Here is a 26462-nt window from a genome sequence, read left to right on the forward strand (position 1 = left end):
TTGCTGAATGAGGAAGTTTGATATTGCTGCCCTCATCTGCATTTCTTGCCGCAAGGTAGGTCCATTTGGAACTCTTGATCAGAGATATTTTTTAAGTTAATACACTACAGTAAATAATATTCAATTTTTAACATGAAATTATCCTTTTAAGAAAACAGAAGAAAAAAAAAAAATGACAAGAGATAAAGAATAAAATGAAAGGAGAAATTGCTTTAAAAGAGAGAAAGTAAATAATGAGAAAAGAATAATAACAAGGTATAATGAAGAAAAACCTCCTCAGTTACTGCGTCTGAGATAGATCCAGTTTTGTTTTAAAGACGCTTTCATCTGCCCCATGTAGGTCTCTCAAGTTTTTTGGAGAGGATATTGAAGAGTTGTGGGCCTTTGAAATCTAAGCTGTTGCACTATGTATCTAAGTCTGTAGATATATATAACCTCAGTTTACCTATTCATGAACACCCCTCCTCACCTTAAAGTGAAGAAGCTCTGGTGCACATGAAGAGCTACAGATAATTTCAATCACAAGCCTCTCGATAGTCAGACAACTTGCTAGAAATAACAGTGAAGTTTCTCTCAAATTTAACCTTCTTTTATCTACTTCAGAAATATTCACAGAAATACTGCCATTAAACTACTGCTATATGAATTGCTTTCTTCATGCACTGCTACATTTTAGACAATACTGCTGTAGCACCTACAGTATATTATTAGAAAATAGTATGGTTGGGATATTGGTAGTGCGATAGTACCTAAGGTATATTATTAACTGTTCCATTACAATATTTCCAATGATTGTGTTTTAATCAGTTTTAAATAACCAACAAATTGAAGGGTTTTACTCAAACAATTAACTTTTCCATTCTAAGTTGTTGTTTTAAACATAATAAACAATACGAAGGCAGTTTTATGTCATGGTACCAGAAGTAGATTTGGTATTAAAAAGATTAAAAACAAAACCTGTTTTAAAATATAACAAAAATAAAATAATTTCTATCAGAATATAGAAACTACAGAATCTTTAGGTGATCACTAACCCAGTGGTTCTCAACTGGAATCCATATAAGATTTTGTTAAAATTTGTCTGTAATAAATTGATTATATTCCTACAATACACAAAATATTTTAACAATTTTGTTTATACAATTCCTAATAATATTTAATCATAAAAACTTTAATGGCTAGGAGGGTACATCCAAATAAAATAGGAATCAAGGGGTCCATAGGTGAAAAATGGCTGAAAAACTCTGATCTAACCTGTTAGAAATAATAGTCAAATGTCCTAAACAATACTATATATATATTTTAATCAGTCAACTACCTGCCTCCCAAAAATACACCATGTTAGTCATTATCTGGTGTTGTATGTGTGGTTGATTTTAGCTAAGTTTTGATTACTCATGTGAATGTATTACTTAACAGCCTTATTCTGAGATCAGAATAAGGCTAAAATATCTCCTATGCTGTCTGCAATACTTGCCAGAAAATACTACAGACTTAGTTCAACAATCACAACATAACATTGTTGTGCTTACTGTTGTTTAGTCCCAAGTTAATTCCAGTGAAACAGATAATAGACATTCCAGTTATGACCATCCCAACATTTCTCAAGCCTAGTTTATCAAGAACTACATCATCTAATGTGCTTTTTTCTTCTAAAGACAGCAAAGAAATTTGGCTGCTGTGTCTAGCACATTCAGGGACTATGTCTACTTTGTTTTGTTGTTGTTACATAGACCCATGTAAGCCATGATCAAAAAAACAAAACTACAGCAATAAATAGCAGTATAGAAAAGTTTTTAAAGACATTAAGAAAACTCTTAAATGATATTCAAAGAACTTATTATTAATGCAACAAACTGGCAGAATCATTAGCATGCCAGGCAAAATGCTTCGCAGCCATCCATCCATCTTTACATCCTGAGTTCAAATTCCCCCCCAGGTCAACTTTACCTTTCATCCTTCTGGGGTCAATAAAATAAGTACCAGTTGAGCACTGAGATTGATGTAGTCAACTTAGATGCTCCCCCGAAACTGCTAGGTTAGTACCAGAATTTGAAACTATCATTATCATTATTACAATCACGCATCCACTGCAAATAGATGCAGCTTCTTTTATTTTCAATCCTTTTTTTAATCCTTTTCTTCAACCATTCCGACATCAAAATGAATGGGAGTGACCATCATCATCATCATAGGTAGAAAACAGGCAGAACCATTAGCATGCAGGACAAAATGCTTAGAGGCATTTTATCTGTCTTTACATTCTGAGTTCAAATTCTACTGAGTTCGATTTTGCCCTTTATTCTTTCAGAGTCGATGAAAGAAATACCAGTTAAGCACTGGGGTTGATGAAATCGACTAACCCTGCCCCACAAAATTTGAGGCCTACAAGGCCTATAGTAGAAAGGATTACTATTATTATGATAAATTAAAGATAAATACCATTGGGAGGCAATTCAGTCATCTCTTCCATACTGCCACTGTGTAAAGCCATCCTGCTATGAAAGTTACAGTAAAAGGTACTGGCAAGAGATAGTAGATGGTACCCTGCCTGTTACCAGTAAATGGGATCTTCTGCTTTATATGCACCAGTGAGCCAGGGTGTCATCATGAATCTATTTTTGAGTGACATGCCAAGAGGGAGAGGGGGGTTATGTGGTGCACCAATGTAGCAAAAAGTAAACAAAGTAACAGTCTAACTATAAACACACTTTACAGTAGTTTGTGTCAAATGATATGGGAATCAGCAGATTACAAGTCTCTTCTTTTCCTATTCCAGCTTCTAAAGTTTTCCACTGCTTCCTCTGTAACAACCTGACTCCACTCCCTTTTCTGACATAAACTACAGGCACCAACATTCCAACCTTATGAAAGATCATTATTATTCAAATTACAACTTCACTCAAGATTTCATAACAAGGAGCGGGGTAGTTTTATAACCCCTTTTGTTATTATTATTTTTTCAAATGTTCATCTCACATCTGATCAGAGATATTTTTAAAGTTAATACACTACAGTAAATAATATTCAATTTTCAACATGAAATTATCCTTTTAAGAAAACAGAAGATAAAAAAAAAATGACAAGAGATAAAGAATAAAATGAAAGAAGAAATTGTTTTAAAAGAGAGAAAGTAAATAATGAGAAAAGATAATAATAACAAGGTATAATGAAGAAAAACCTCCTCAGTTATTGTGTCTGAGATAGATATGGTAAAATTGCAATGAGATTACAAAATAGGTAAGATTGAACTAACTGGAAAATACATGTGACATGTAAACAGGAATTTATGACAGTGTGTGTGTTTCTAGGAGAAACTGTTACTAGTGTAGGTAGCAGGTTAGTTCTGACATATTTCATGAATGGTGCATTAATTTAGGCTCACTAGAAAGTGATATATATTTGTTTTCTGGCAAGTATTGCAGACAACATAGGAGATATCTTAGCCTTATTCTAATCTCAGAATAAGGCTGTTAAGTAAATGTAATGTAAAAGTAATTCACATTAGTAATCAAATTATTACCCACATGAAAAATAATAAATTGGTGTTGTATATATATTTTTGGATTGTGCTTACTCTATCTAAACTGTTTTAATTGATAGATTTCATAATATTCTTCAACAACCTTATTGTAAGCAACTGCATACATATACACACGTGTGTGTGTGTGTGTGTGTGTGTGTGTGTGTGTGTGTGTGTGTATATACACACACATACACACGTGTGTGTGTGTATATATATAATATAATCGCCTGACTGGCCTTCGTGCGGGTGACACGTAAAAGCACCCACTACACTCTCTGAGTGGTTGGCGTTAGGAAGGGCATCCAGCTGTAGAAACTCTGCCAAATTAGATTGGAGCCTGGTGTTGCCATCCGGTTTCACCAGTCCTCAGTCAAATCGTCCAACCCATGCTAGCCTGGAAAGCAGACGTTAAACGATGATGATGATGATGATGATGATGATGATATATATATAATATAAATAATATATATATATATATATATATATATATATATAATACAATATAAGTATATAAATATATATATATAGATAAATATATATATATAAATTTATATAGATAAATATATAAATATAAATATATATAGATAAATATATAAATATAAATATATATAGATAAATATATAAATATAAATATATATAGATAAATATATAAATATAAATATATATAGATAAATATATAAATATAAATATATATATATATATTATATATATATATATATATATATACTAGCAGTATAGCCCGGCTTTGCCCGGGATTAAGTTGGGATTATTAAGCTAATCAAGTTCTTTATTTCAAACCAAACTAAGTAGCATGACGTCAAATTTGGGCAGAATGATAAGAAAGATGGACAGATGTCAATTAGGCGTTGCTTGGAGGAGAGGAAGTGTTGACTGGCAATATAGAAATGGTGATATGAAATAGTTTGTAGTAACATGTAATACTTACAGCAGTAGAATTACACAGGAAAGGAGAATGATGGAGGGACTGAATGACAGGAAGAGAAGGTTGGGGTTAAGGTTGCAACAGATGATTAAAACAAGGGTGGGGTGGATGATGGTAAAAATAATGGCAAATATGGGTGGAGATGTAACAATTAGCTCCAAAGAAAACCCTGTCATCTGGGTTGGGGGTAGGAGAAAATAAAAAAAGAAGTAGGTATAAGTTCCATATGATGTACCCAAGGCAAACTGTAAGAGGTGCAGTGAAATTATAGGCATTTTAACAGAAAGCAGATTTTGTTACATGGCAGATGCACAGAAGTAATAAACACTAAGAATGTATGGAAAATAGATGCTCTCAATTGCCCAGGAAAGTGCATATATTGTATGCATGTATGTAAAAATACATAGATATGCATATGTTTGAGTGTGTATACATGTCTTTTATCTTTTACTTGTTTCAGTCATTACACTGGCTCACCAACACAATTCAACCTCCAGCTGTCACACATTCTGTCTCCTCATTCTTCCTTTTCTATCACTACTACAATGGTCTCTGCACCTCACAGTCATCTGGAGCACATACCATAACAATATGTTCATGATGAGGATGAAGAAGTGATGATCATGATGATTGATGAGAGGGTAAGAATTTTGAGTGATTATGCTGGTAATAACAGTAGCAGTAGTAGTAGCAGCAGCAGTAGTCTAGCTGATGGTGGGAGACAAAACTATTTGTTTTTAATTTATGCAAATCTTATTAAAGAATGCCAAATGCAAGAAATGCCACCTCCATCACTGTTGCCACCACCAATATGCTACTTCTTTTTTCTTTTACATAAATTTTTATTTGTTCTTTTTTTCTCTGTTACTTTATTCTTCATCTTAAAGAGCTCTTGGAAAAATTGGTAGTAGCAGATAACATTCTTATCTTGCCTGTAAGGAAAGCCAAGCACCTTGAAAACATTGAATTCCAATTATAACATTGCATTAAAAATGAGAATAAAATGATTTTTAAAAAAAAATTAGAGTAATATTCTTACCTTTTGGATCTATCTTTTTTAGCCATGGTCCTGCAATAAGAACAAGATGAAGAGGATAAGTTTCCTTAAGAATGGACACCTCTATTTAGTTTTATATATATCTTAAAATTTTTTTATACATTTTATACATATGAGAGAGAGAGAGAGAGAGAGAGAGAGAGAGAGAGAGAGCAACTAAAAATTTTAGATTGTACAATAATTAACCAATAATTAGAACTTCATGTGTATTCCTGTTCATGTTATTGTCTTGCATCATTTGGTATCAATCCAGGATTTGAGTATGTAACAGAGTACATGTAGAAAACAAAACAAAACACGGGAGATTATTTATAAGATAATGAGTTACACCACCTGACATATGTTTCATTAACAAAGAATGATTATTAGTTATATAATGTAAATTACATCAAAATGTTTTATCAAATTTTCAGAGACATGTAACCATTATACATCATAACATTATTGGATTATTGAATTATTGATAGCATTTGCCATCATGTGGACAGCAACCATTATCATCAACATATAGTGTCCACTTTTCCATAGTTGGATACCCTTCTTGATGCCAAACTTCACCTGTTTCCAAACAAAGTAATATTTTCCCCATAGCTAGATATGTTTTTCATAGAAAACTGGAAACAAACAATCTTGCTTTTATGATGATATAATTTACAATCATCACATGTCTATACAAAAGTACACACATATACACACACATAGACGGAACTGGCTTCTTTCAGTTTCTGTTTACCAAATCCATTTACAATTATTTGATTGGCACAGAGCTATAGTACAAGACACTGGCCCAAAGTGACATGTAGTGGGACTGAACCCAATACCACATGGCTAGGAAGCAAGCTTCTTAACCACATAGCTATGCATGCACTATATATACTGAAACAGGAGATTGGAAAAAAATTTTGGTATTATTTATTCACCATTACACATATCATTTGCTAATAGGCGATACAAAATTGTGCATGTAGGAGAAACATGGAAGACATCTATTATCAAATAATATTTATACACTATTAAAAACGCAAATGTATTCTGGTTTTATCCTTATTCTTTATTACATTCTGCTTATATTTTCATCTAAATACTTCATAATTTGTTTAGAACACAAAAGTTCTCAAATCCATCACCAATGTTCTTTGTTCTTCTGGATGGAGTTGTTGATATTGGTATGTGTACAAAGTGACAACGGAATTGTTGTTTTGTTGGTGACACTGCTACAAGAATTTGAATTTTTGAGATGGTGCCTCTACCTACAATAATATAGCAGCAACTAACATCAACACCAACCCCACCACTCTGTTGAAGATGTAACTGTGAAAGTCTAGAAAAACTGATGATGGATTTGGCAACTTTAATATACCAAAACAAACTGCAAGGAACTCATAAGAAAATAAGAGCAGACTTTGATATAAGAATGATAAAAAAACTAGAACACGTGTTTTAGTAGACTTAAAAGAAAAACTGTTGTTCATATATGTGCATGTACATATGTATGTGTGTGTACATGTGTTTGTTAGCATGGGGTCTGTAATTAGAAATAAATGTGAATTGAGAATTAGTTTGAATTTGTTTTCATGATAAATTGGAAAAAAAAAATATTCATTTAATGGAAGGGAAGGGCCAAAATATAGACCAGAAAATTCAAGTAGCATTAAAGGTAAGAAAAGTAAGTGGAAACCAAAGACTTTCAATAGCAAATAAATGTTTTGTGTTAGTCAACATACATCATGGTTAAGTTGCTGCTGCAAATTGTGCTTTTAGTGAATTGTATTTTAATGGGAGATGACAACAAATTTTCAAACAAAATATACAAAATGTTGGAGGGAGAATTTAAGACAAATTGAAACAATTAAGGACCAATACTAATACCTGCTCAGGACATTTCACCTCTGCACCTTGAGCAAGTGTCCTCTACTGCAGCCCAACAAGTCCAAAGACCTGTGAGTAAATTTGGTGGATGATAACTGAAAGCCTGTCATATATACTTGTATCCATATGCATACCAAAATAGAAGACTGGAAAAATTTGGTGTTATTTATTCTCCATTGCATATGTTTCATTACCCATTAGATAATGAAACATAATGGAGAATAAAAAAAAAAACTTTTCTAGTCTTGTTTCGATATATAATCACTCTGCAAAATGTATTTTCCAGTATTTCCAACTCTCATATAAAATAGATCTACAAATATACATTGGAGAACTGGAATAAGCAGATGTGCTTCATGAAGACACAGCTTGGATTATAAATGTATCTACATACTATGTGCACACACACACATATATATATATATGTGTGTGCATGTGTTTTTGTGTAAGTGAGTTGATGTCTCTTTGTCTTGAAAGCATATGGTTGTTGTAAACAAGTGTCATCATTGTACAAACTGAGATTTTAATATACAATCTTCCATGACATGTCCAGCCATGAGGCAATATTTCTTTACTTAATATTCCTTACGCCTCTACAAATTATGTTCCATCTACGTAAACATATATATATATATATATATATATATATACACACACACACACACACAAATATATATATCTATATATATATACATTTATTTCGTATGTGTATTTCGTGTGCAAGATTCTTGATGTGGATACGTGTGTTGAAAGAAATACATATGAGCGTGCACACATACGAGCTTGCACACATACGAGCTTGCACACACTCACATGCTCATACCAAACAGTTTCGAAACAACGCCAAAACAACGCCAGATCATATATTCAAAATAAATGGAAGTGGAGAGACAAGTTACTGAAGAGATTGCAAGAGTGCAATGAAATAATTTAACAAAAAACTATATAAATTAATAAAGGACTGAACCAGTGCGTGTGTTTATTACCGGCATAATGCCTCTCCCAAGGTTTAATTGTATATACATTTATATATCTATATATATACATGTATATCTATATATATACATGTATATCTATATATATACATATATATATATCTTACTTCTTATGGTAGTATGACCATATTATACTGACGAGTAGAGGTTGTATAATACTACAATAACTACGAAATCATGATCTATAATTTAGTATGTTTTAAAGGGGTTGGCTTTGAGAGTTGCATTTCCTCGCGTTCGGTAAAAATGTGCTTTTTATGGTAGTCTGACCTTAGAGTCCCTCATAGCGTGAGGCATTATTGTATAGTAATGCCCTTATATAAATATAAATATATATATACATATATATATATCTATATATATACATATATATATCTATATATATATATATACAAGAGCCAGTGAGAGGGTACTGGCATCAGTCACAATCGGTTGGTGCCTTTTATGTGCCACCGGCATGGGAACCAGTCAGGCAAATCTGGCATCGACCACATTCAGATGGTGCTTTTTGCATGCCACCGGCACGGGAGCCAGTCAATGGGCACTGACCACGTCTACGATATTGGTTTTACTTGACTCAACAGGTCTTCTCAAGCATATCATATTGCATGATGCATCAGGAGTATTCTTAACAGGGCCGGACATGTGTGGCTGTGATCTCACTTTAGTTGTCAGGTCTTCTAAATCACAGCATATCTCCAAAGGTCCTGGTCTCCTGTCATTGCCACTGTGAGACCCAAATTTGAAGATCATGCTTCACCATCTCATCCCATGTCTTCCTGGGTCTACCTCTTCCACAGGTTCCTTCTACAGTTAGGGAGTGGCACTTCTTCACACAGCTGTCTTCATTCACACACAACACATGACCATACCAGCACAGTCGCCCCTCTTGCACATTACATTTGATGCTTCTTATGCCCAACTTTTCTCTCAGGGCACTTACACTCTGTCATGTATGCACACTGACATTACTCATCCAGCGGATCATACTAGCTTCATTTCTTTCAAGGCTATGCATATCCTCAGCAGTCATGGTCTATATTTCACTGCCGTGTAGCATGGCAGTTCACACACATGCATCATAGTCTACCTTTCACCCTGAGCGTGAGGCCCTTAGGTGCCAGGAGAGGTAGGATCTTCCTGAACTTTGCCCAGGCTATTCTTACTCTAGTTGCTACACTCTCAGAGCAGCTACCCCCACTACAGACTTAGTCACCTAGGAAGCAGAAACTATTAACTACTTCTAGTTTCTCCCCCTGGCATGTGATGGAATCTGTTTTCTGTACATCTTCAGTGTTTATTGCTCCAGTGTATCTGCCACACACAAAAACTATTTTCCTGGTTAATCTTCCTTTGATATTGCTGCACCTTTTATGTGTCCATAGCTTACACTGGGTACATCATATGGAGTTTCTACCCACACCTTTCTACAGATAGAGCAGGGCCATCTACCTGAAGGGGGTTGTGATTTGACAGCTTGCCTACTTACTAAGACTTTGGTTTTTGCTAGGTTAACACTAAGGCCCTTCGGATCTTTTTTAAAACGGGGGCCACATTTTTCATTAATGTTTTACGTAGTGTTTTTGGTACCGAAAGACTTTCAAACTTCGTATACTTATCTATTTTGTGTTATAGAACAGAAAAATATTTTTGTATTCGAATTTATTTCATGTAAAAAATTGTCTTATTTCGATAATTTCAACCAATCACTGACGTCCATTCAGCCGATATACATTAAGTGCTGACTACATAAACAAACGATTCTTCGTTTTATTTGCTTTTTTCATTTTAAATTTGCTTTAACCCTAACCCTAACCCTAACCGTAGGGTTAGGGTTAGAGTTAGGGTTAGGGTTAGGGTTAATTGTTTCAGAATCGTTTGTTTATGTAGTCGGCGCTTAATGTATATCGGCTGAATGGACGTCAGTGATTGGTTGAAATTACAGAAATACGACAACTTTAACATGGAATAATTTATGGATTTCTTTTTTTTTTTAAGAAGACTAAGAGAAAAAGATGTTTTATATGACACATTCTACCAGTGTTCCAAGTTTCAAAGTGTTTCGTTAATGAAAAATGTGGCCCCCGTTTTAAAAAAGATCCAGCCCTTCGATTCTAGACCTTGCTTCCACACACTAAACTTTGTCTCCAGTTCTGGCAGTGACTCAGCTATTAGAGCAAGGTCATCAGCATAGAGGAGCTCCCAGGGTCAGCCTGTCTTCAATTCCTCTGTTATTGCCTGGAGGACTATAATGAATAGGAGGGGGCTGAGGATTGAACTTTGGGGAACCTCTACTTCTACTCGGATATATGTGTGTGTGTGTCTGTGTGTACCTCCACCATCACTTGACAACCGATGTTGTTGTGTTTATGTCCCCATAATTTAGCCATCTGGCAAAACAAACCAATAGAATAAGTACTAGGCTTACAAAGAATGAACCCTAGGCTGCAGTTACATGACGGAAACAAGTAAAACAATAAAAAAACTATCTACTAGTTATCCATATACAACAATTGAAATACAATATGTGTGTGTGTGTGTGTGTAGAAATAGGTATATCTACACACACATGCAAAAATGTTAATTTGTAAAATATAAAAGGGATATAGTACTTAAAATAGGATGTAGAGATCATACATACATTCATATACAGATATATTTTGACTAGATTAATCAACCCACCACCACCTCTGTAATGATGACAACACTTTGTATTCATGTAGCATATATAGTAACAGAGCTTGGGTGATCCATGTTGATTCTGTCTCTTGCCAAACTGTATCCAAAGAAGTTAAAGTTTACTGCAGGGAATTATTTCTATTGTGCAGGTAGACAAGACTGGCAATGGAAGATAGATGGCAAGATACAAATCCCACCTTAACTTCTTGGTTAGTTGTCCATCTGAATTTGCCCTTTATATCACCGATACTTACAAAAGAACCAGTAGAGCCTCACATAAAATACCTTGTGTTACTTGGTTACACCTTTTTATGTTCCAAGTTCAAATTCAGCCCAGTTTTGCTTTACTTTTACCTCATCATGAAGTGTATAAAATAAAAACTGAGAATCAATGCAACCATTTTGACCATAGAAGGCAATGCTCCAGCATGGCTAGAGGCTAATGATGGGAACCAGTAAAAGAGTTATTCTATGAGATCCAAAAGAAATAAGAAGTAAAAATAACTACAAATTAAGATGACAACACTCACACACACATCTCCAAGATATTCTACATTAATCCTTCAGCATTTAAACCAGCCATATCTAGCCCAAATAGGCTATCTATTTTATGTTCAAACTAGCCAGATCTGGCTTCTCACACCTACTCTACCATGTCATTTAAAGAACATACAATCACATCATTGAAATCTTGAGGCTATGAGATAATGCATGATTAATTCAAAACAATGTAAATAAATAAGCATTTATTTGACAGAGTAATCTTAATGCTAAAGGGTTAAACTGTTACTGCCAGATAAAAAAAAACAAAAAAAAAACAGCAGTAGATACAGAACCCAGTTGTCATTATTCTAGCTGTTGCTTTGACTTAAACAAATATTATTTTCTTCTTTAAAGAACTGACTGGTGGGGGTGGAGTGGGTAGGAGCAATGATGATCAAAAGAAGAATGACAAGACATCTAACTGCTTTATTCATATTCTAAAGAATATATAATCCAGTTCTCCCATACAATTATTTTAATTGATAAGCATTGATTTGTTTTTCTTCACTTGAAGTAAAAGGAGAAAAAAATACCATAGCCATTAGTTGCAAGTGAATATGACTTGGTAACACTTCATGCTTTCATTGTGATTGTAGGCACCTATAAGTTACACAACAGATATAAGCATCCTCTGAGAGCTCACACCCTTGATACAATGGCACACTCAGGACATGAAGGAGAAAGAGTTACCCTAGTGGTCATCTGGCACGCTTTTTCAGTGGATGAGGCAGTGCGAAATGAAGCGTTCTGCTCTGGAAGACGTCTGGCCCAGGAATTGAACCCACAACCTAATGACCAAGAACCCAACATCATAACAATTTTTTTTATTCAAACACACTCCTTTTTTTTTCCTGCAAATTGACAATTAAGGTTTAACAACTGTCACTTAACACTACCACCTTATCTCAGGATCCTTTTTCACTACTTCCCCTGTGGATGTTGAACATTGTTCTAAATATATCTTTTAAATTAGGGGATGGGACAAAATATTTAGCTTAAGTGAGAGATTTGGCCAATAGATTTGATATGAAGTGTTACATTTAGCCACCAACACTTAATAACTCACTGACCCCTGAGCAACTTTTAAATTTCATCAATTGTATTTTATTTGGTCATGATTTATAATTTATTACTTTTAAAAACCAGACAAGCAGTGTGTGTGTGTGTGTGTGTGTGTGTGTGTGTGTGTGTGTGTGTGTGTGTGTAAATTGCTATGTTGAAAGAGTAATAGGTCAGTTAGTGTATCTGTAACAACCAGCCAGGCTGCCATTTGGCCACTTCTACTGAAATAATAACAGTGTTATGGAGTTCTCTCAAATCATTAAGTGTTTCTTTGTTGCTGTTATTGTTGTTGAGATGTAATTTGCAATTCTTTTTCAGATGCACAAAAATAAATAAAATATGAAAGTAAAAAAAAAATTAAACCATTCCCAGTTGTAATTCTAATAATTATCTACCAGTTTTAGATCTGTCCATACACCATCATGTTGTTATTGTTCTATATACATTAACCTCATTGCCATACCATCCACCAGCTGATTTCATTGTTCCTAATTCCCCATTCAAGTGTCTAGAAAATTTGTTTTGTCTTTGTTTTTGTTTTTTTAAACCCAGTTGTGCTTGTCTGTTTCATCCCAGGTACCTTATATATTGAATCTCGTTGAGTTTGCTTCCACTGCCATGTATCCCTCCCAGCAGCAGCAGCACCACCACTACCACCACCATCATCTACTTTGTATCACTCCCACTAACACCACTTCCTGCATTGTATCATTCCTACTACCTCCAGCTATATATCACTCACACTACCACTTGCTAATAATAATGTTCTGACAATAAAACTACATTGAGATAAGTAGGCAAAATTATTAGAGTCAGAAATCTTTGTGATATGTATTTTGACAGTATGTACTCTGAGTTCAAATCCTGCTGAAGTCAACTTTGTTTCCTTTTATTGGGGAGTTAATACAGAAAAGTGTCAAGAAGTGATGGAATATTAGAAAACATCAGACAAGATGCCTTGCTGTTCTATGTATCCTGAATTCAAATACCACCTCCTGTCACTGGAATAAAAATAATGGGTCCTTCAGGAACTGGCCAAAATGACGCTAAGTTTGGAAAGTCTTTAAGTAAGAACCCAAGTATTTCAGCTGATTATTCTCAGTATCAACACAACATGTCATAGGAGAATGCAAAGGGACTTTTTAGTTGAGTTCACTTAATGAATGAACAAGCATTTGAAATGAATGAAGGCAATTTTGACCAAATCTCAATCACTGAAATTTATAGTAAATCAAAGAATTATATAATGGAGGAATAAATCCATGACATGACTGAACAATTACAGAACAGAGTTAACAAATGACCATCAGAATTTTTTTTCAAATACTTGATCACTTTATACTTCTAAGTATCCTAATACTGTCTTCACTCTATGTTTTTTTTAAATAACTGTTAAATAATTGTTCTTCACACATACCATTCATCCAACTTCTACAACAACCAAACTGATATCACTTCAGTTTGAAAATGGCCTATTTCTCCTTATCATTTTTAGCTTTAATATTTTTTTTTGCCATCCACAAAAATGCTGGGAGAATTTACTAAGATAAAACACAGACACAACAAACGGTGTTTAAGACAAAGTTTAAAGAGTGCACAGTGACAGAATTTGTTAAAGGAAATGTTAAAATACAACCTTGGCCACTAAATACATTCTTCATAGCAGCTTCTATCTACATAGTTGCTTCTAGCAAATCTTAAGTCTTTACAGACTTGCTTGAAACAGCAGCCAAATCCTTCTCAGGTAACACCCTAATAAGTTTAAAACAAAAGGGACACATGGTGTAATTTAGTCATTGATATGTCTAAATAAAAGACAGGATTGATGTCAGTTGGAATATCTTTAATCATAGGTTGGCCTGATCAAGGTTAACGTTTGGCTAATCAACAATAGTAACAACATAAATGAAACTATCACATGTAATTTTAGAATATTTATGTCCTGAATTTCTTTCAAGGCTTCTTCTCTGACACTGATTCCTCAATAAAGAAATTTATTAATTACTTACAAACACACATATGAGTTGGGACGGAAAGAGAAAATTCATCAATTCTCTCTTATAAACCAACCTCAAAGCAGAAGATTTGCTAGTAGACTTCTGTTTAAATGCAGACTCCTCAAGCAGCACATGCCATTTGGATGAACAACTATTCAAAGGTTCTCTCCTTTTATATATTAAACTTTTTCAACATTAAACACCTATTTTCTACAATTTTAAATACAGCAACAAAACTAGATTGAAAACCCAATGAAGAATTCTTACGCTGCATTTATTAATAGAGAGTGTGTGTGATTGTGTGTGCATGTGTGTGTGTGTGTTTCTCTTCCAGATATAAGTTTGTGGAATTCAAGTTGGCCACATATATATGTATGTGTGACAGTTTGGGTGTCATTACATGTGTGGATCTGAGTTTTAACGCATGTATGCATATATACCATTATCTGATGTACACTTTCAATCCTGGCATGAACTGAATAGGGTAAGATCATTACAGTCCAAATCAGGTTTTAGTCAGAATTACTGTCTCCTTAGGCAGATTGGAGGACTACATCTCACTCAAACATGTCAGTTTTGGTTTGGTTTTATATATATAATATATTTCTAACCTTGTGGTTAAGTTCAACTACTACGATGGCTCCAGGACAAGACATAATTCTATTTTGTTTTGTTTACTCAGCTTAGCTCACATTGAGTAGTTATAAACTGAATGTGAACATTCTATTGTAAAGTCAACAATGAACTAATTGAAGTGTAAGTAGCCTTTCAATAAAGCAAATATAGAAAATTGAATGTAAAATACAGCAGAAGGTGACCAGCTCACACAGTCAATGTTCAACTACAGTTTTACTAAACATGAATAAATATGGGAGATAAGTCTTACCTAGAACAGAACACAGTTACAGGATTTTGAAGTTATGAGGGAGGGTAAGAACCATATCGAAGCTATTGTAAAATAGGCCTCAAGGTAAAATAATACAGGATCAAGATAAATGACAATATATTGTAGTGATTTGGACGAGGGCATATATTTGACTCTACATATGGAAATGTAAAAGTGCTTGATGAATGTGCAGCACTGTTTGGCTCTGAGTCAGGCCTTATTAAACAAGTTATGATCAAATGCATTCCAGATATAACCATCCCGTTTCTTTTCAGACAATGTATCCAGGACTACATATGTCTTTCCATATTTAAATACTAAAGAGTCATTTGATAGGTACAGAAACCAATGGTGCAAGAAAGATATGTCAAGAATTAGTAAAGAACTCAACAAAATAATTAGTGATATTTAGTTTCAGCCTTTTACTTTCTGAGTTCAAATCCCACTGAAGTTGATTTTGTCTTTCAGTCTTTTGGGGTCAATATAATCAGCTGCAAGCTGATGCACATCACCTGCAGATGGTGGCCAGGGCATCTGCTTAGTAATGAGCAGTTGTCAATATGCACGTTCAGAGCACTATGTCCACTGCATCATGGAAGATACACAACATAAATGGTTCTTGGCATTATATTGCAAAAAAATAAAAGAAAAAAAAAACGGTGTTTGATCAATAAATAATGAGAATTATAGACACTGAATGTAAATCTGTGAATAGAGGGGAGAAATAAAGTGTGCATAATTTGGTGGGCGTGTAAATGTTAACTTGATGTGAAAGAGCAGGCTGGCGTTAAAGTATTAAAAACACTAGGTAAAATCTAGAGAAGATATGATTCCCATGGCAGAAAGCAGGTGGTGAAAATGGAGGATGAGGACAAAAGGAAGATAGACAACACCAGGTCTCCAGGCAAAAAATTATGAAACACAAACACAATCACACACTCTCATACAACTACAAACTTTACACATTTTAGTATTTACACACTCAAACAAATGCACACACCTATACACAAATACAGATTCACTCATTTTATTAATGGGATATAACTGTTCAGAAAATATATATTTAGAAACAAGATAAAGAAATGAGAGAAGAGAAAATTAAGGGGAGGCACAGTGGAAATGTGTGTGTGTGTGTGTGTGTGTGTGTGTGTGTGTGTGTGTGTGTGTGTGTGTGTGTGTGTGTGTGTGTGTGTGTGTGAAAAATAGACAGATAGAGAGGGGGGAGAGGAGGGAGAGAAATGTTTCAGTTGTTCATTTAATGGCTGAGTATTCTTCAGACATTTGTTCACAAATGCTACATAACAAGATTGAACCTGGAATCTCAAGATTACAAAGTGAGCTACCTTTACTACATATATGCACAATATGTAATCTTGAATGCCACTTTGAGTAATTTTCCCGATGGAATGAATGTTACAACATCCCACTGTTTCAATTGAATGCCAACTTTTACAGGAGAGGGATCACAAGCAATTTAAATACCATGTGTGTCCCAGTATATTACTGGTATTACTATATTTACATATTCAGGCAGACAAATTCAATGACTGGTAGCAGAGAGAAATAAACAAAATATTAAGGTACATGACTTTTACAGTGTCTCTCTGAAGATGAGGATGAGAATAAATGACCATGTGTGTGTGTGCATGAGAGAGAGAGAGAGAGAGAGAGAGAGAGTTGAAAGAGGAGACAGAAGAAACAACTTACAGGTTTACCACAGCAGAAGCCTGGTTGCTCTAGTGGAAACAGGAGCTAAAACATCTAAATATTCATTGACATTCAAACTGCAAACCTGATCTGCATACATGCAACAGAGTGGACTCTGTTATAATGACCAAATTATGAAGGTGTTACATACAGGTATGAGACATTTTGGTACATACATTTTGGCACCATCTAGTTGGTGGTATTGCTGATTCAAAGTTGACTTATCTGACATCAGACGTTTTGACCCCAGGACCTTTCATCAGTGTGATATGATTCCCATGGCAGAAAGCAGGTGGTGAAAATGGAAACTTTTACTCACAATAACTATATTACTTGACTACGGAACTTCACTTAGCTTCTGCTTTAATTTATGTATATGATGGCTAGTGAAATATTGACAAGACATAGAAAAGAAAACTTTTCTCACAATGGGTTTCTGTACATCTTTGACAAAATAGAACAATAAATTAAAAGTTTGACACTGAGCAGAAAAATAGGAGAGAAAAAGAGAGACAGAAACATTGAGATGTAATAAATGAGCCCAACTGCTACAAATCTCTCTCTCTCTCTCTCTCTCTCTCTCTCTCTCTCTCTGTTTATGTGTTCTGTGTATTTTTTCTTTATTTGTATGTAGAAAAGGGACTTGTTTGTAGCAGTCAGAGCCATTTTATACATTTTAATGTTTCTCTCATTATCTCTCTCACTCTGTTTGTGTGTGAGCATATTTCTCTTTATGTGCATGAGGTGAAGGAAAGTGTTTATGTCAATCAAATTCAATTAATAAATTGTAACGTTTCTCTCTCTCTCTCTCTCTATGTGTGTGTGTGTGTGTGTGTGTGCCTTTCAGCTAAACAACAACAACACTTGTTTGAGAGAAATACAATATTTATAGATGAGCAATCTATAAACTGAAATGTTTCTTATTTTCAGGCCACTGCAGCCTGATGCAACAGCTGAGGTAAGAAGTAGACTGAGATCCCAATGAACCAGCTGTTGTTCAGCACTATTAGAAATAAAAGCCAAATCTTCAAATTGCATCTTTAAAACATGAGTCAATAGATAGTGCAATCCCACATAAACACAGTAGTCATGGCTGGAACATTTTTAAGGTCTACCAAGGCTGATCTCACTCAAGCATCCACAGTCCTGGAAGGAACTCTGGGGTAATGACCAGGAAAGATTATCCTACCTCTTTCATTATGGCACTAACCTCTTGTCAACCCCAAATAACCTTAAGATAAGAAGCAAAGACAACAATCCAGCCTACAAGCAGTGTAGAGCACTTTGACTGGATGCCCTGAAACACTGGGAGAAGGCCGATACAAGTGGAAACATTACAAGGTCCTTGCAGAAATTACAAAGTGAGCTGATCTGCAAAGAGTGAAGGCAAATAAACACCAGCCACCACCACTAAAGGGTATCATATTCCAAAAGGAAAGCAACAAGGCCAAGTTGAGTGTTTTGACATGGGACCTAAAGGGCAGATTTGTCTTCCCAGAGGAAACAACAGTAACATCACTCCAACCAGACATGTTCCTGCTCTCACGGAGTACAAAAACAATTATTGTTGTTGAACTCATAATACCCCAAGAGGACAGACTTGTTATTTCTCACCAGATAAAGAAAACCAGATATCAAGACTTGATGGATGAAGCCCCTTGTCAAGGGAAGGCATGCAATGTCATTCTTCTTTGAAGTTGGTTGCTGTGGTATTCCAACTAACTCAGTGAGTATTTCCTACAGAAGAAAGGGCTGCAATGAAAACAACTGAAGATAGCCATCATCAAGGAGATAGGCACAGTAGCTGAAACAAGTTCAAGGTGGTCATGGTTTGATAACAGACTGCAAGTGGAACCCTTCCAAGATGAAAGCTAGTTCAATCTTTGCTACCCTACTCAAGCAAAGTGTACAGGCTAAAGAGGTAAAACACTTGTGACCCTGAGATACCTGTTGATATGGAAGAGTTTCTAGCATTGCAATTGTTTTATTGCAAACTCTCTAAGTAGCTCCTGCAGTTTTTGCATGGGGCATAACATCTCTCTTTATTTCATTCCACCTTATCTTTTACTTGTCTTAGTCACTGGACTGTGACCATGCTAGGGCACTGCTTTGAATGGTTTAGTTGAACAAATCAGCCCTAGTACTTATTTTTTTTAAAACCTGGTACTTATTCTATCAATTTCTTATTATTGAACTGCCAAATTACAGGGACATAAGCATAGCAACACTGGATGTCAGGCAGTGGTGAGGGACAAACACAAAGATACACACATATGATATATAATATATTGATTTATATATATATATATATATATATCTATATAAAAGAAATAAAGGTACAACAAGGCATCCATGTTTGCTCGAAATAGCAGTCGATAATGATACAGTGCTATATACAGCTTCACAGAAATGTATACTGGCAGCGAACTTATACATCTTTGCCAATATACATTTCAGTGAAGCTTTACATTGTGTCATATTGTTATCGACTGCTATTTCCAGCAAACATTGGTGTCTTGTATCACTAATTCTACCTTCACGGTACTTTATTTGGCTGGAAAGTGATACAATTATATAATAATGATATTTAAAACTTATATAGCGTGGTAAGAAGTTTGTTTTCCAACCACATGGTTCTGGGTTCAGTCTCACTGTGTGGCACTTTCAGCAAGTGTCTTCTGCTATAGCCTTGGGAGCAGATTTGGCAGACGGAAAATGGAACAAACCCATTGTGTGTGTGTGTGTGTGTGTGTGTGTGTGTGTGTGTGTGTGTGTGTGTGTGTGTTTGTGTGTATATATACATGTATATATTTGTGTGTAAGTGTGTCTGTGTTTGTTCCCCTACCATCATGGCTGTTCACACACAGGCATCATACAGTTTACAGAGGTAGGAGGAGCTCTCTGAACTTTGTCCAGGCTATTCTTATTCTAGCAGCTATGCTCTCAGAGCATCCACCCTCACTACTGACTTGGTCACCTAGGTAATGGAAGCTATCAACTACTTCTAGTTTTTGCCCCTGGCATGTGATGGAATCTGTTTCTAGTACATCTTTGGTGTTCATTGCACCTGTGTATCTGTCATGCACAAAAACTATCTTCCCAGTATGGCAGTGAAACATGGGCTGTGACTGCTGAGGACATGCATAGGCTTGAAAGAAAGGAAGCTAGTATGCTCTGCTGGATGTGTAATGTCAATGTGCATACACAACAGAGTGTAAGCGCCCTGAGAAAAAAGTTGGACATAAGAAGCATCAGATGTGGTGTGTAAGACTGCACTGACATGTTCATGCGATGCGTATAGATGAGGACAGCTGTGTGAAAAAGTGTCATACCCTAACAGTGGAGGGAACATGTGGAAGAGGTAGACCCAGGAAGACCTGGGATGAAGAATGACTGAGACCTTTGGATATACGCTGTGCTTGAGAAGACCTGGCAAGCCGAATGAGACCATAGTCATGACCATTTAAAAAAGCACCCTTAAATTATAAGACAATATGCCGTGCTTGTGAAGACCTGTTGAACCGATTGAAATAGTAGTCATGGCTGATGACAGTGTTGTTTGACTGGCACTCATGCTGATGGCACATAAAAAGCACCATTCGAGTATGGCCGATGCCAGTGATGCCTGACTGGCACTTGTGCCGGTGGTATGAAAAATGCACCATTCAAGTGTGACTGATGTCAGTGCCACCAAACCAGCATCCATGCTGGTGGCATGTAAAAAGCACTATTCAAGCATGACCAATGCCAGTGCCACCTAACTGGCACCTGTGCTGGTGACATGTAAAAAGTACCATTCGAGTGTGGCTTATGCCAGTGCCATCTGACTGGTTCCTGTGCCGGTGGCATGTAAAAGCACCCACTACACTCTTGGAGTGGTTGGCGTTAAGAAGAGTATCCAGCTGTAGAAACCTTGCCAAACCAGATTGGAGCTTGGTGTAGCCTCAAGGCTTGCCAGTTCTCAGTCAGACCGTCCAACCCACACCAGCATGGAAAGCAGATGTTAAACGACAATGATGATGATGACTAGGAAACAAGATAAAGAAATAGCTGTAAATAGTAAGAGTTCCTCTGGTGAACAATAAATGACACCACACAACATAGACTAGTGATTAGTGACAATAATCAGAGACACAAGACAATCTAGATAAGAATGGAATGAAACTGAATTATCCCTTGCTAATACATAACTTCAAAGAAATATTAGTTGACATATGTAATGTAAAGAAGGCAGAGAAAATGAGCATATTCATCAAGAGGAATATAAAGGAAATCAGAATAGAGTGCCCAGTAGAACTGTTACAAAAGGTTTGCCTCCTTGGCACAGCCAGAACAATCAGGAAAGTATTAAATAGATGAAGAGAACAGACAGCATGGTATTGTAGGCTGCAGGCAGCAAGCCCACTACACATGCCTGACTCCAGGAGTTCTAAGAAAACCAAGGAGGGGGTGGAGGAGGAGGAGGAGGAGGAGGAGGAGAGGAGGTGGTGGAGGAGGTAGGGGAGGAGGTGGAGGAGGACGAGGAGGAGGAGGAGGTGGAGGAGGTGGAGGAGGAGGAGAAAAAGTAGCAGTAGCAGAGAATTTTACTGAAGGCCACAAAGCTTATGCTAATATTAAATCAATAGAAGTAAGGTAGTTTAACAACCATAAGAATAAGATAGACAGCACTGTTTACTATTAGGTTGTTCCGAAAATAATGACCGATTTCAGAAACATAATTTTATTCTGGATAAATTAACAATAGAAATGTGGCCAGTGAGGGTTGTCCGAGGCGTGGTTATTGCTAGTTGAAAGTATGAGCCATGAACATTTATGCATCTCTGCCATTGATGAACAAGATTATTTATGCCTTGTTGATAAAAACTCATTGGCTTTGATGCTAAGAAATCTTTGAAAGCTGATTCCTCCTTTGGTTTGGACCTGAAAGTTTTATCAATTAAAAATGTGTTTAAATGCTTAGAAAAATTGTAGTCAGTGGGTGAAAGATCAGGAGAATATGGAGGATGTGGTAAAGTCTTGTATACCAAGTTTGTGAGTTTCTGCAGCATCATTCTTGCAACATGTGGCTTTGCATTATCATGGAGCAGAATTGGGCCACGCATGCAGGCCTCATTTTTTGCAAGTGAGCATGCATTTCAGCAAGTTGATTGCAGTAAAACTCTGCTGTAATGTTCTGATTGGCTTCCAGAAAGCTGTAATGAACAACACCAATTACAGACCACCAGACAGTCACCATAATCTTTTGCTGATGCAACTTTGGCTTTGGGAAATGCTTGGGGAACTCGTCATGATCAAGCCATTGACCTAATCATTTATGGTTACCATAAAGAATCCACTTTTCATCACAAGTAACTATTCGGTCAAGAAAAGGATCATTGGTGTTTTGCAGAAAGAGCATCAAGCACACTTCAAAACACCCATGCAGTACCCATTTATCGAAATTTTTCACCTTACCAATCTTCTGCAGATTGTGTGAGACCATTGCAATACAGACACCAAGTGTCTGACACATTTCTCTGACACTTTGACATGAATTTTGTTCAACAATTGCTTTCAATTGTTCATTGTCAAGACTGAATGACCTTCTTCATCTTCAAGGCTCTCATCACCACTACAGAATTTCTGAAACCACTTTTGTACTGTGGAATCACTTGTGGATCCCTTTTCCCATGTTCTGTTGATATTGGCAGCAGTTTGGGAGGCATTGTGCCTAAGCTTGAACTTATGCAAGAAAAGTAAGCGAAGGTCCTTTTTTGTCATGTTCATAATCAAGGGCGCCTATGCTTCAAGAATGTTTTCTGTCTGAAATAAGTAGAAAATTATTAAAGAGCATACATCAATTATTAAGTATGTTGAAATTCACCAAAAATATAATTAAAATACTATGATAAAATTGTGTTTCAAAACACAACACTTAGAGCGGCCATTATTTTCAGAACAACTTAATATTAGGAAAGAAATAATTCTAATGTTAATTTTAATGGTAACATACTACACTCAAATTTGGGATGTCAGAAAATACGAAACTGGTCCCTATCACAGAAACAAGTTGACCCCAGTATTTATTATTTTATTTTATTTTTGAATCTAGTGCTTATTCTACCACTCTCTTTTGCAGAACCACTAACTTATGGGGACATAAACAAACCAACACCAGTTGTCAAGCAGACACACACACATATATGTGTATTTGTGTATATATATATAAATATATATATATATATATATATGTTATGGAGATGATGATAATAATAATGGAACACCCATCCCACGTGATGAGTGGTATGTACTACTCATTACAAATACTGTGACGTAGGCAGTTGAGTTGTCAAGAAGTCAGTCATGGATAGTCATGTCTTTACTTATCAAACTAACTATGCTGCTATACTGGAGTGGACATTATAACAGTCTGATGTCGGATTACAACAGTGATGACGAGAAATTAACAAACTCATGAGGATTAAACAAATGCACAAGGAGTTACGAAACTCACAAAAGATTTTGTCTGAATTTTACAGTATACAAAATCATAAAATTATGAAAGAATTGTTTGAATTGCAAAAATAGCAACAACAACAATTGCTATTACAGCAACAAATGCTGCAATTAATGAATAATAAGTCGTCCAAAAATGCTGGAAAAATGTTCTCACCAAATTATGTTGCAAACTCAATAATGGAATTTAAGTATAGAGTTACTTTTGAGGTGTATTATAGAAGATATGAAAAGGTCTTCAATAAAGAGTGCAAAGATTGGGACGACATCATCATCATCATCATTTAACGGCCACCTTCCATGCTAGCATGGGTTGGACAATTTGTCTGAGGACTGGCGAACCAGATGGCTACACCAGGCTCCAATCTGATTTGGCAGAGTTTCTACAGCTGGATGCCCTTCCTAACGCCAACCATTCCGAGAGTGTAGTGGGTGCTTTTACGTGCCACCGGCACAAAGGCTAGTAAGGCAGCACTGGCAACGGCCACACTCAAAATGGTGTATTTTACGTGCCACCTGCACAGGAGCCAGTCCAGCGGCACTGGCAACGACCTCGCTCGAATGTTTTTTCACGTGCCACCGGCACAAGTACCAGTAAGGCAACGCTGGTAACGATCATGCTCAAATGATGCTATTTACGTGCCACTGGCATGGAAGCCAGACAGCTGCTCTGACAATGATCACACTCGGACAGTGCTCTTAGTGCTCCACTGGTACAGGTGCCATCACGATTTCGATTTCACTTGCCCTAAAAGGTCTTCGCAAGCCGAGTTTAGTGTCCAATGAAGGAGAGGTTGGCATGGGTGCCAGTCGTCGAATTGACGATATGAGAACATGTCTAATCCTAAGAAAACTGACAGCAGGAGAACATGAGCATTACAGCAATTAGGTACTCACAAAAATACCTTCTGACATTAACTTTAGAAATACAATAGACATATTGTGTAAAATTTTTTGCGAGAAAAGCTTGTTGTTCAATACACACTGGAAATGTAGTGAGTCGGAAAATACAAAACAGGCAGAATAGAAATCAAGTGTGTACTAAAATACAATACAAACAGGACAAATATTAGGAAACAAACCCATGTTTTGCATGTGGAGATCTACACTTGAGAAATAAATGCTATTCCATTGTGGAAAAATTAGACACACAAAAGGGCACTGTAAAACCAAGATGACAAAACATTGGAACAAAGAAAAAGAGTAAACAAGATGTCACTGAAAGAAAATGGTAAAGTGACAAAGAAGAAATTCGTAAATGTGAAAATTGAAAACGTAAGAGTAAAAATGCAGTTAGATGCTGGAAATGATATTACCATTGTAAATGAAGAAACTTGGAAGTATATCAGTAAGCCAAAATTAAGTAAATCTACAAAGTAGCACATGGTGTTACAGGTAAAAGGTTATATTTTGTAGGTGAATTTGTGTGTAATGTGACAGTTTTTGACCAAAGGAAAATGGCAAAAGTATACGTGTTAAAAAATTCAGTAAATTTATTTCACACAAGAGTGGATGGAACTGTTCAAATTGTGGAATACACCGAGAAGTGTTTTGTGTGGGAGTATAGTCAGTTCAGTTGAAGGTTTGAATGTGGCTGAGGGATTGAAACAAAACATAAAAGATTAATTTCCAGATGTTTTCTTGAGTGAACTGGGCTGCTGCATGAAAACGAAAGCAAAAATTATAGCAAAACAAAATGCAATACCTGTATTTAAGTCAAAACGGAATGAACTATTTGTGGCGCTAGAACAGGTAAATAAGGAACTTGAAAGACTTGAAAGCCTAAGAATAATCAAGAAGATGGACCACTCAGATTGGGCAGCACCTATGGTCTATGTAAAAAAGAAAAATGAGTTACACGTTTGTGCAGATTTTTCAAAGGGTTTTAATGATTGCTTAAGCCCACATAACTACCCACGGCTGAGTCCTGAGGAAGTGTTTGCAAAGATGAATGGAGGGAAATTCTTCTCAAAATTAGACCTCTCGAAGTAGAAAAAGAATGCACATGCTTATTAGCCGTCAATACACACCATGGCTTATTTAGATTTAAGCAGCTTCCCTTTGGTGTAAAAATGGCTTCTTCCATATTTCAACAAGTAATGGATACAATTCTGGCAGACTGGGATTTTGCTGTCGCCTATTTAGACAAAAACCTAATAAAAAGCGAATCACACAAACAACATGTAGAACATGTAAAAGATAAAAGAATATGGCTTTAAGCTAAGTGAAGAAGAATGTGAGTTCTGAAAAAGATTAAATACTTGGACCAGATAATAGATAAAAACAGACAGAAACCAGATCCATCCAGAGCAACTGCAATAAAAAAAATATGCCCATGTTGAATAATGTGATTATGCTACAAGCATTTTGGGGATTAGTAAATTACTGTCAAATTTATATTCCCAATATACACAATGTAAGTGTCCCACTAAATGATTTGTTAAAGAAAAATACAAAATGGTGCTGACTTGATAAGTACCAGAAGGCATTTGATGAATTAAAAAATATTTTAACATTGAACTTATCATTAACGCATTTTTAACCAAAGCTGGATATTATAATGGCTACAAATGCAAATGATTACGGTGTAGCAGCAATGCTTCTGCACAAATATGACAATGGGAGTAAAAAGGCTATAGCCCATGCATCACAACTGTTATTACCAGCAGAAAGGAACTACAGTCAAATAGAAAAGGAAGCGTT

The 26462-nt window shown here is 35.8% G+C and overlaps 1 protein-coding gene across 6 annotated transcripts in view; it reads right to left on the bottom strand.

Moving 5' to 3' along the window:
* Positions 1–26462, bottom strand: part of LOC106868368 (uncharacterized) — a 234091-nt gene that overhangs the window by 126340 nt on the left and 81289 nt on the right. For all 6 annotated transcript variants that reach the window (XM_089359774.1, XM_089359772.1, XM_089359770.1 and 3 more), the window contains exon 2: positions 5509–5538. In XM_089359774.1, coding sequence (XP_089215900.1) covers positions 5509–5538 — 30 coding nt within the window. The remainder of the gene's footprint in view (positions 1–5508; positions 5539–26462) is intronic.

This window comes from Octopus bimaculoides, chromosome 11 (genome assembly GCF_046866305.1).
Source record: "Octopus bimaculoides isolate indiv1 chromosome 11, ASM4686630v1, whole genome shotgun sequence".
NCBI lineage: Eukaryota > Metazoa > Mollusca > Cephalopoda > Octopoda > Octopodidae > Octopus > Octopus bimaculoides.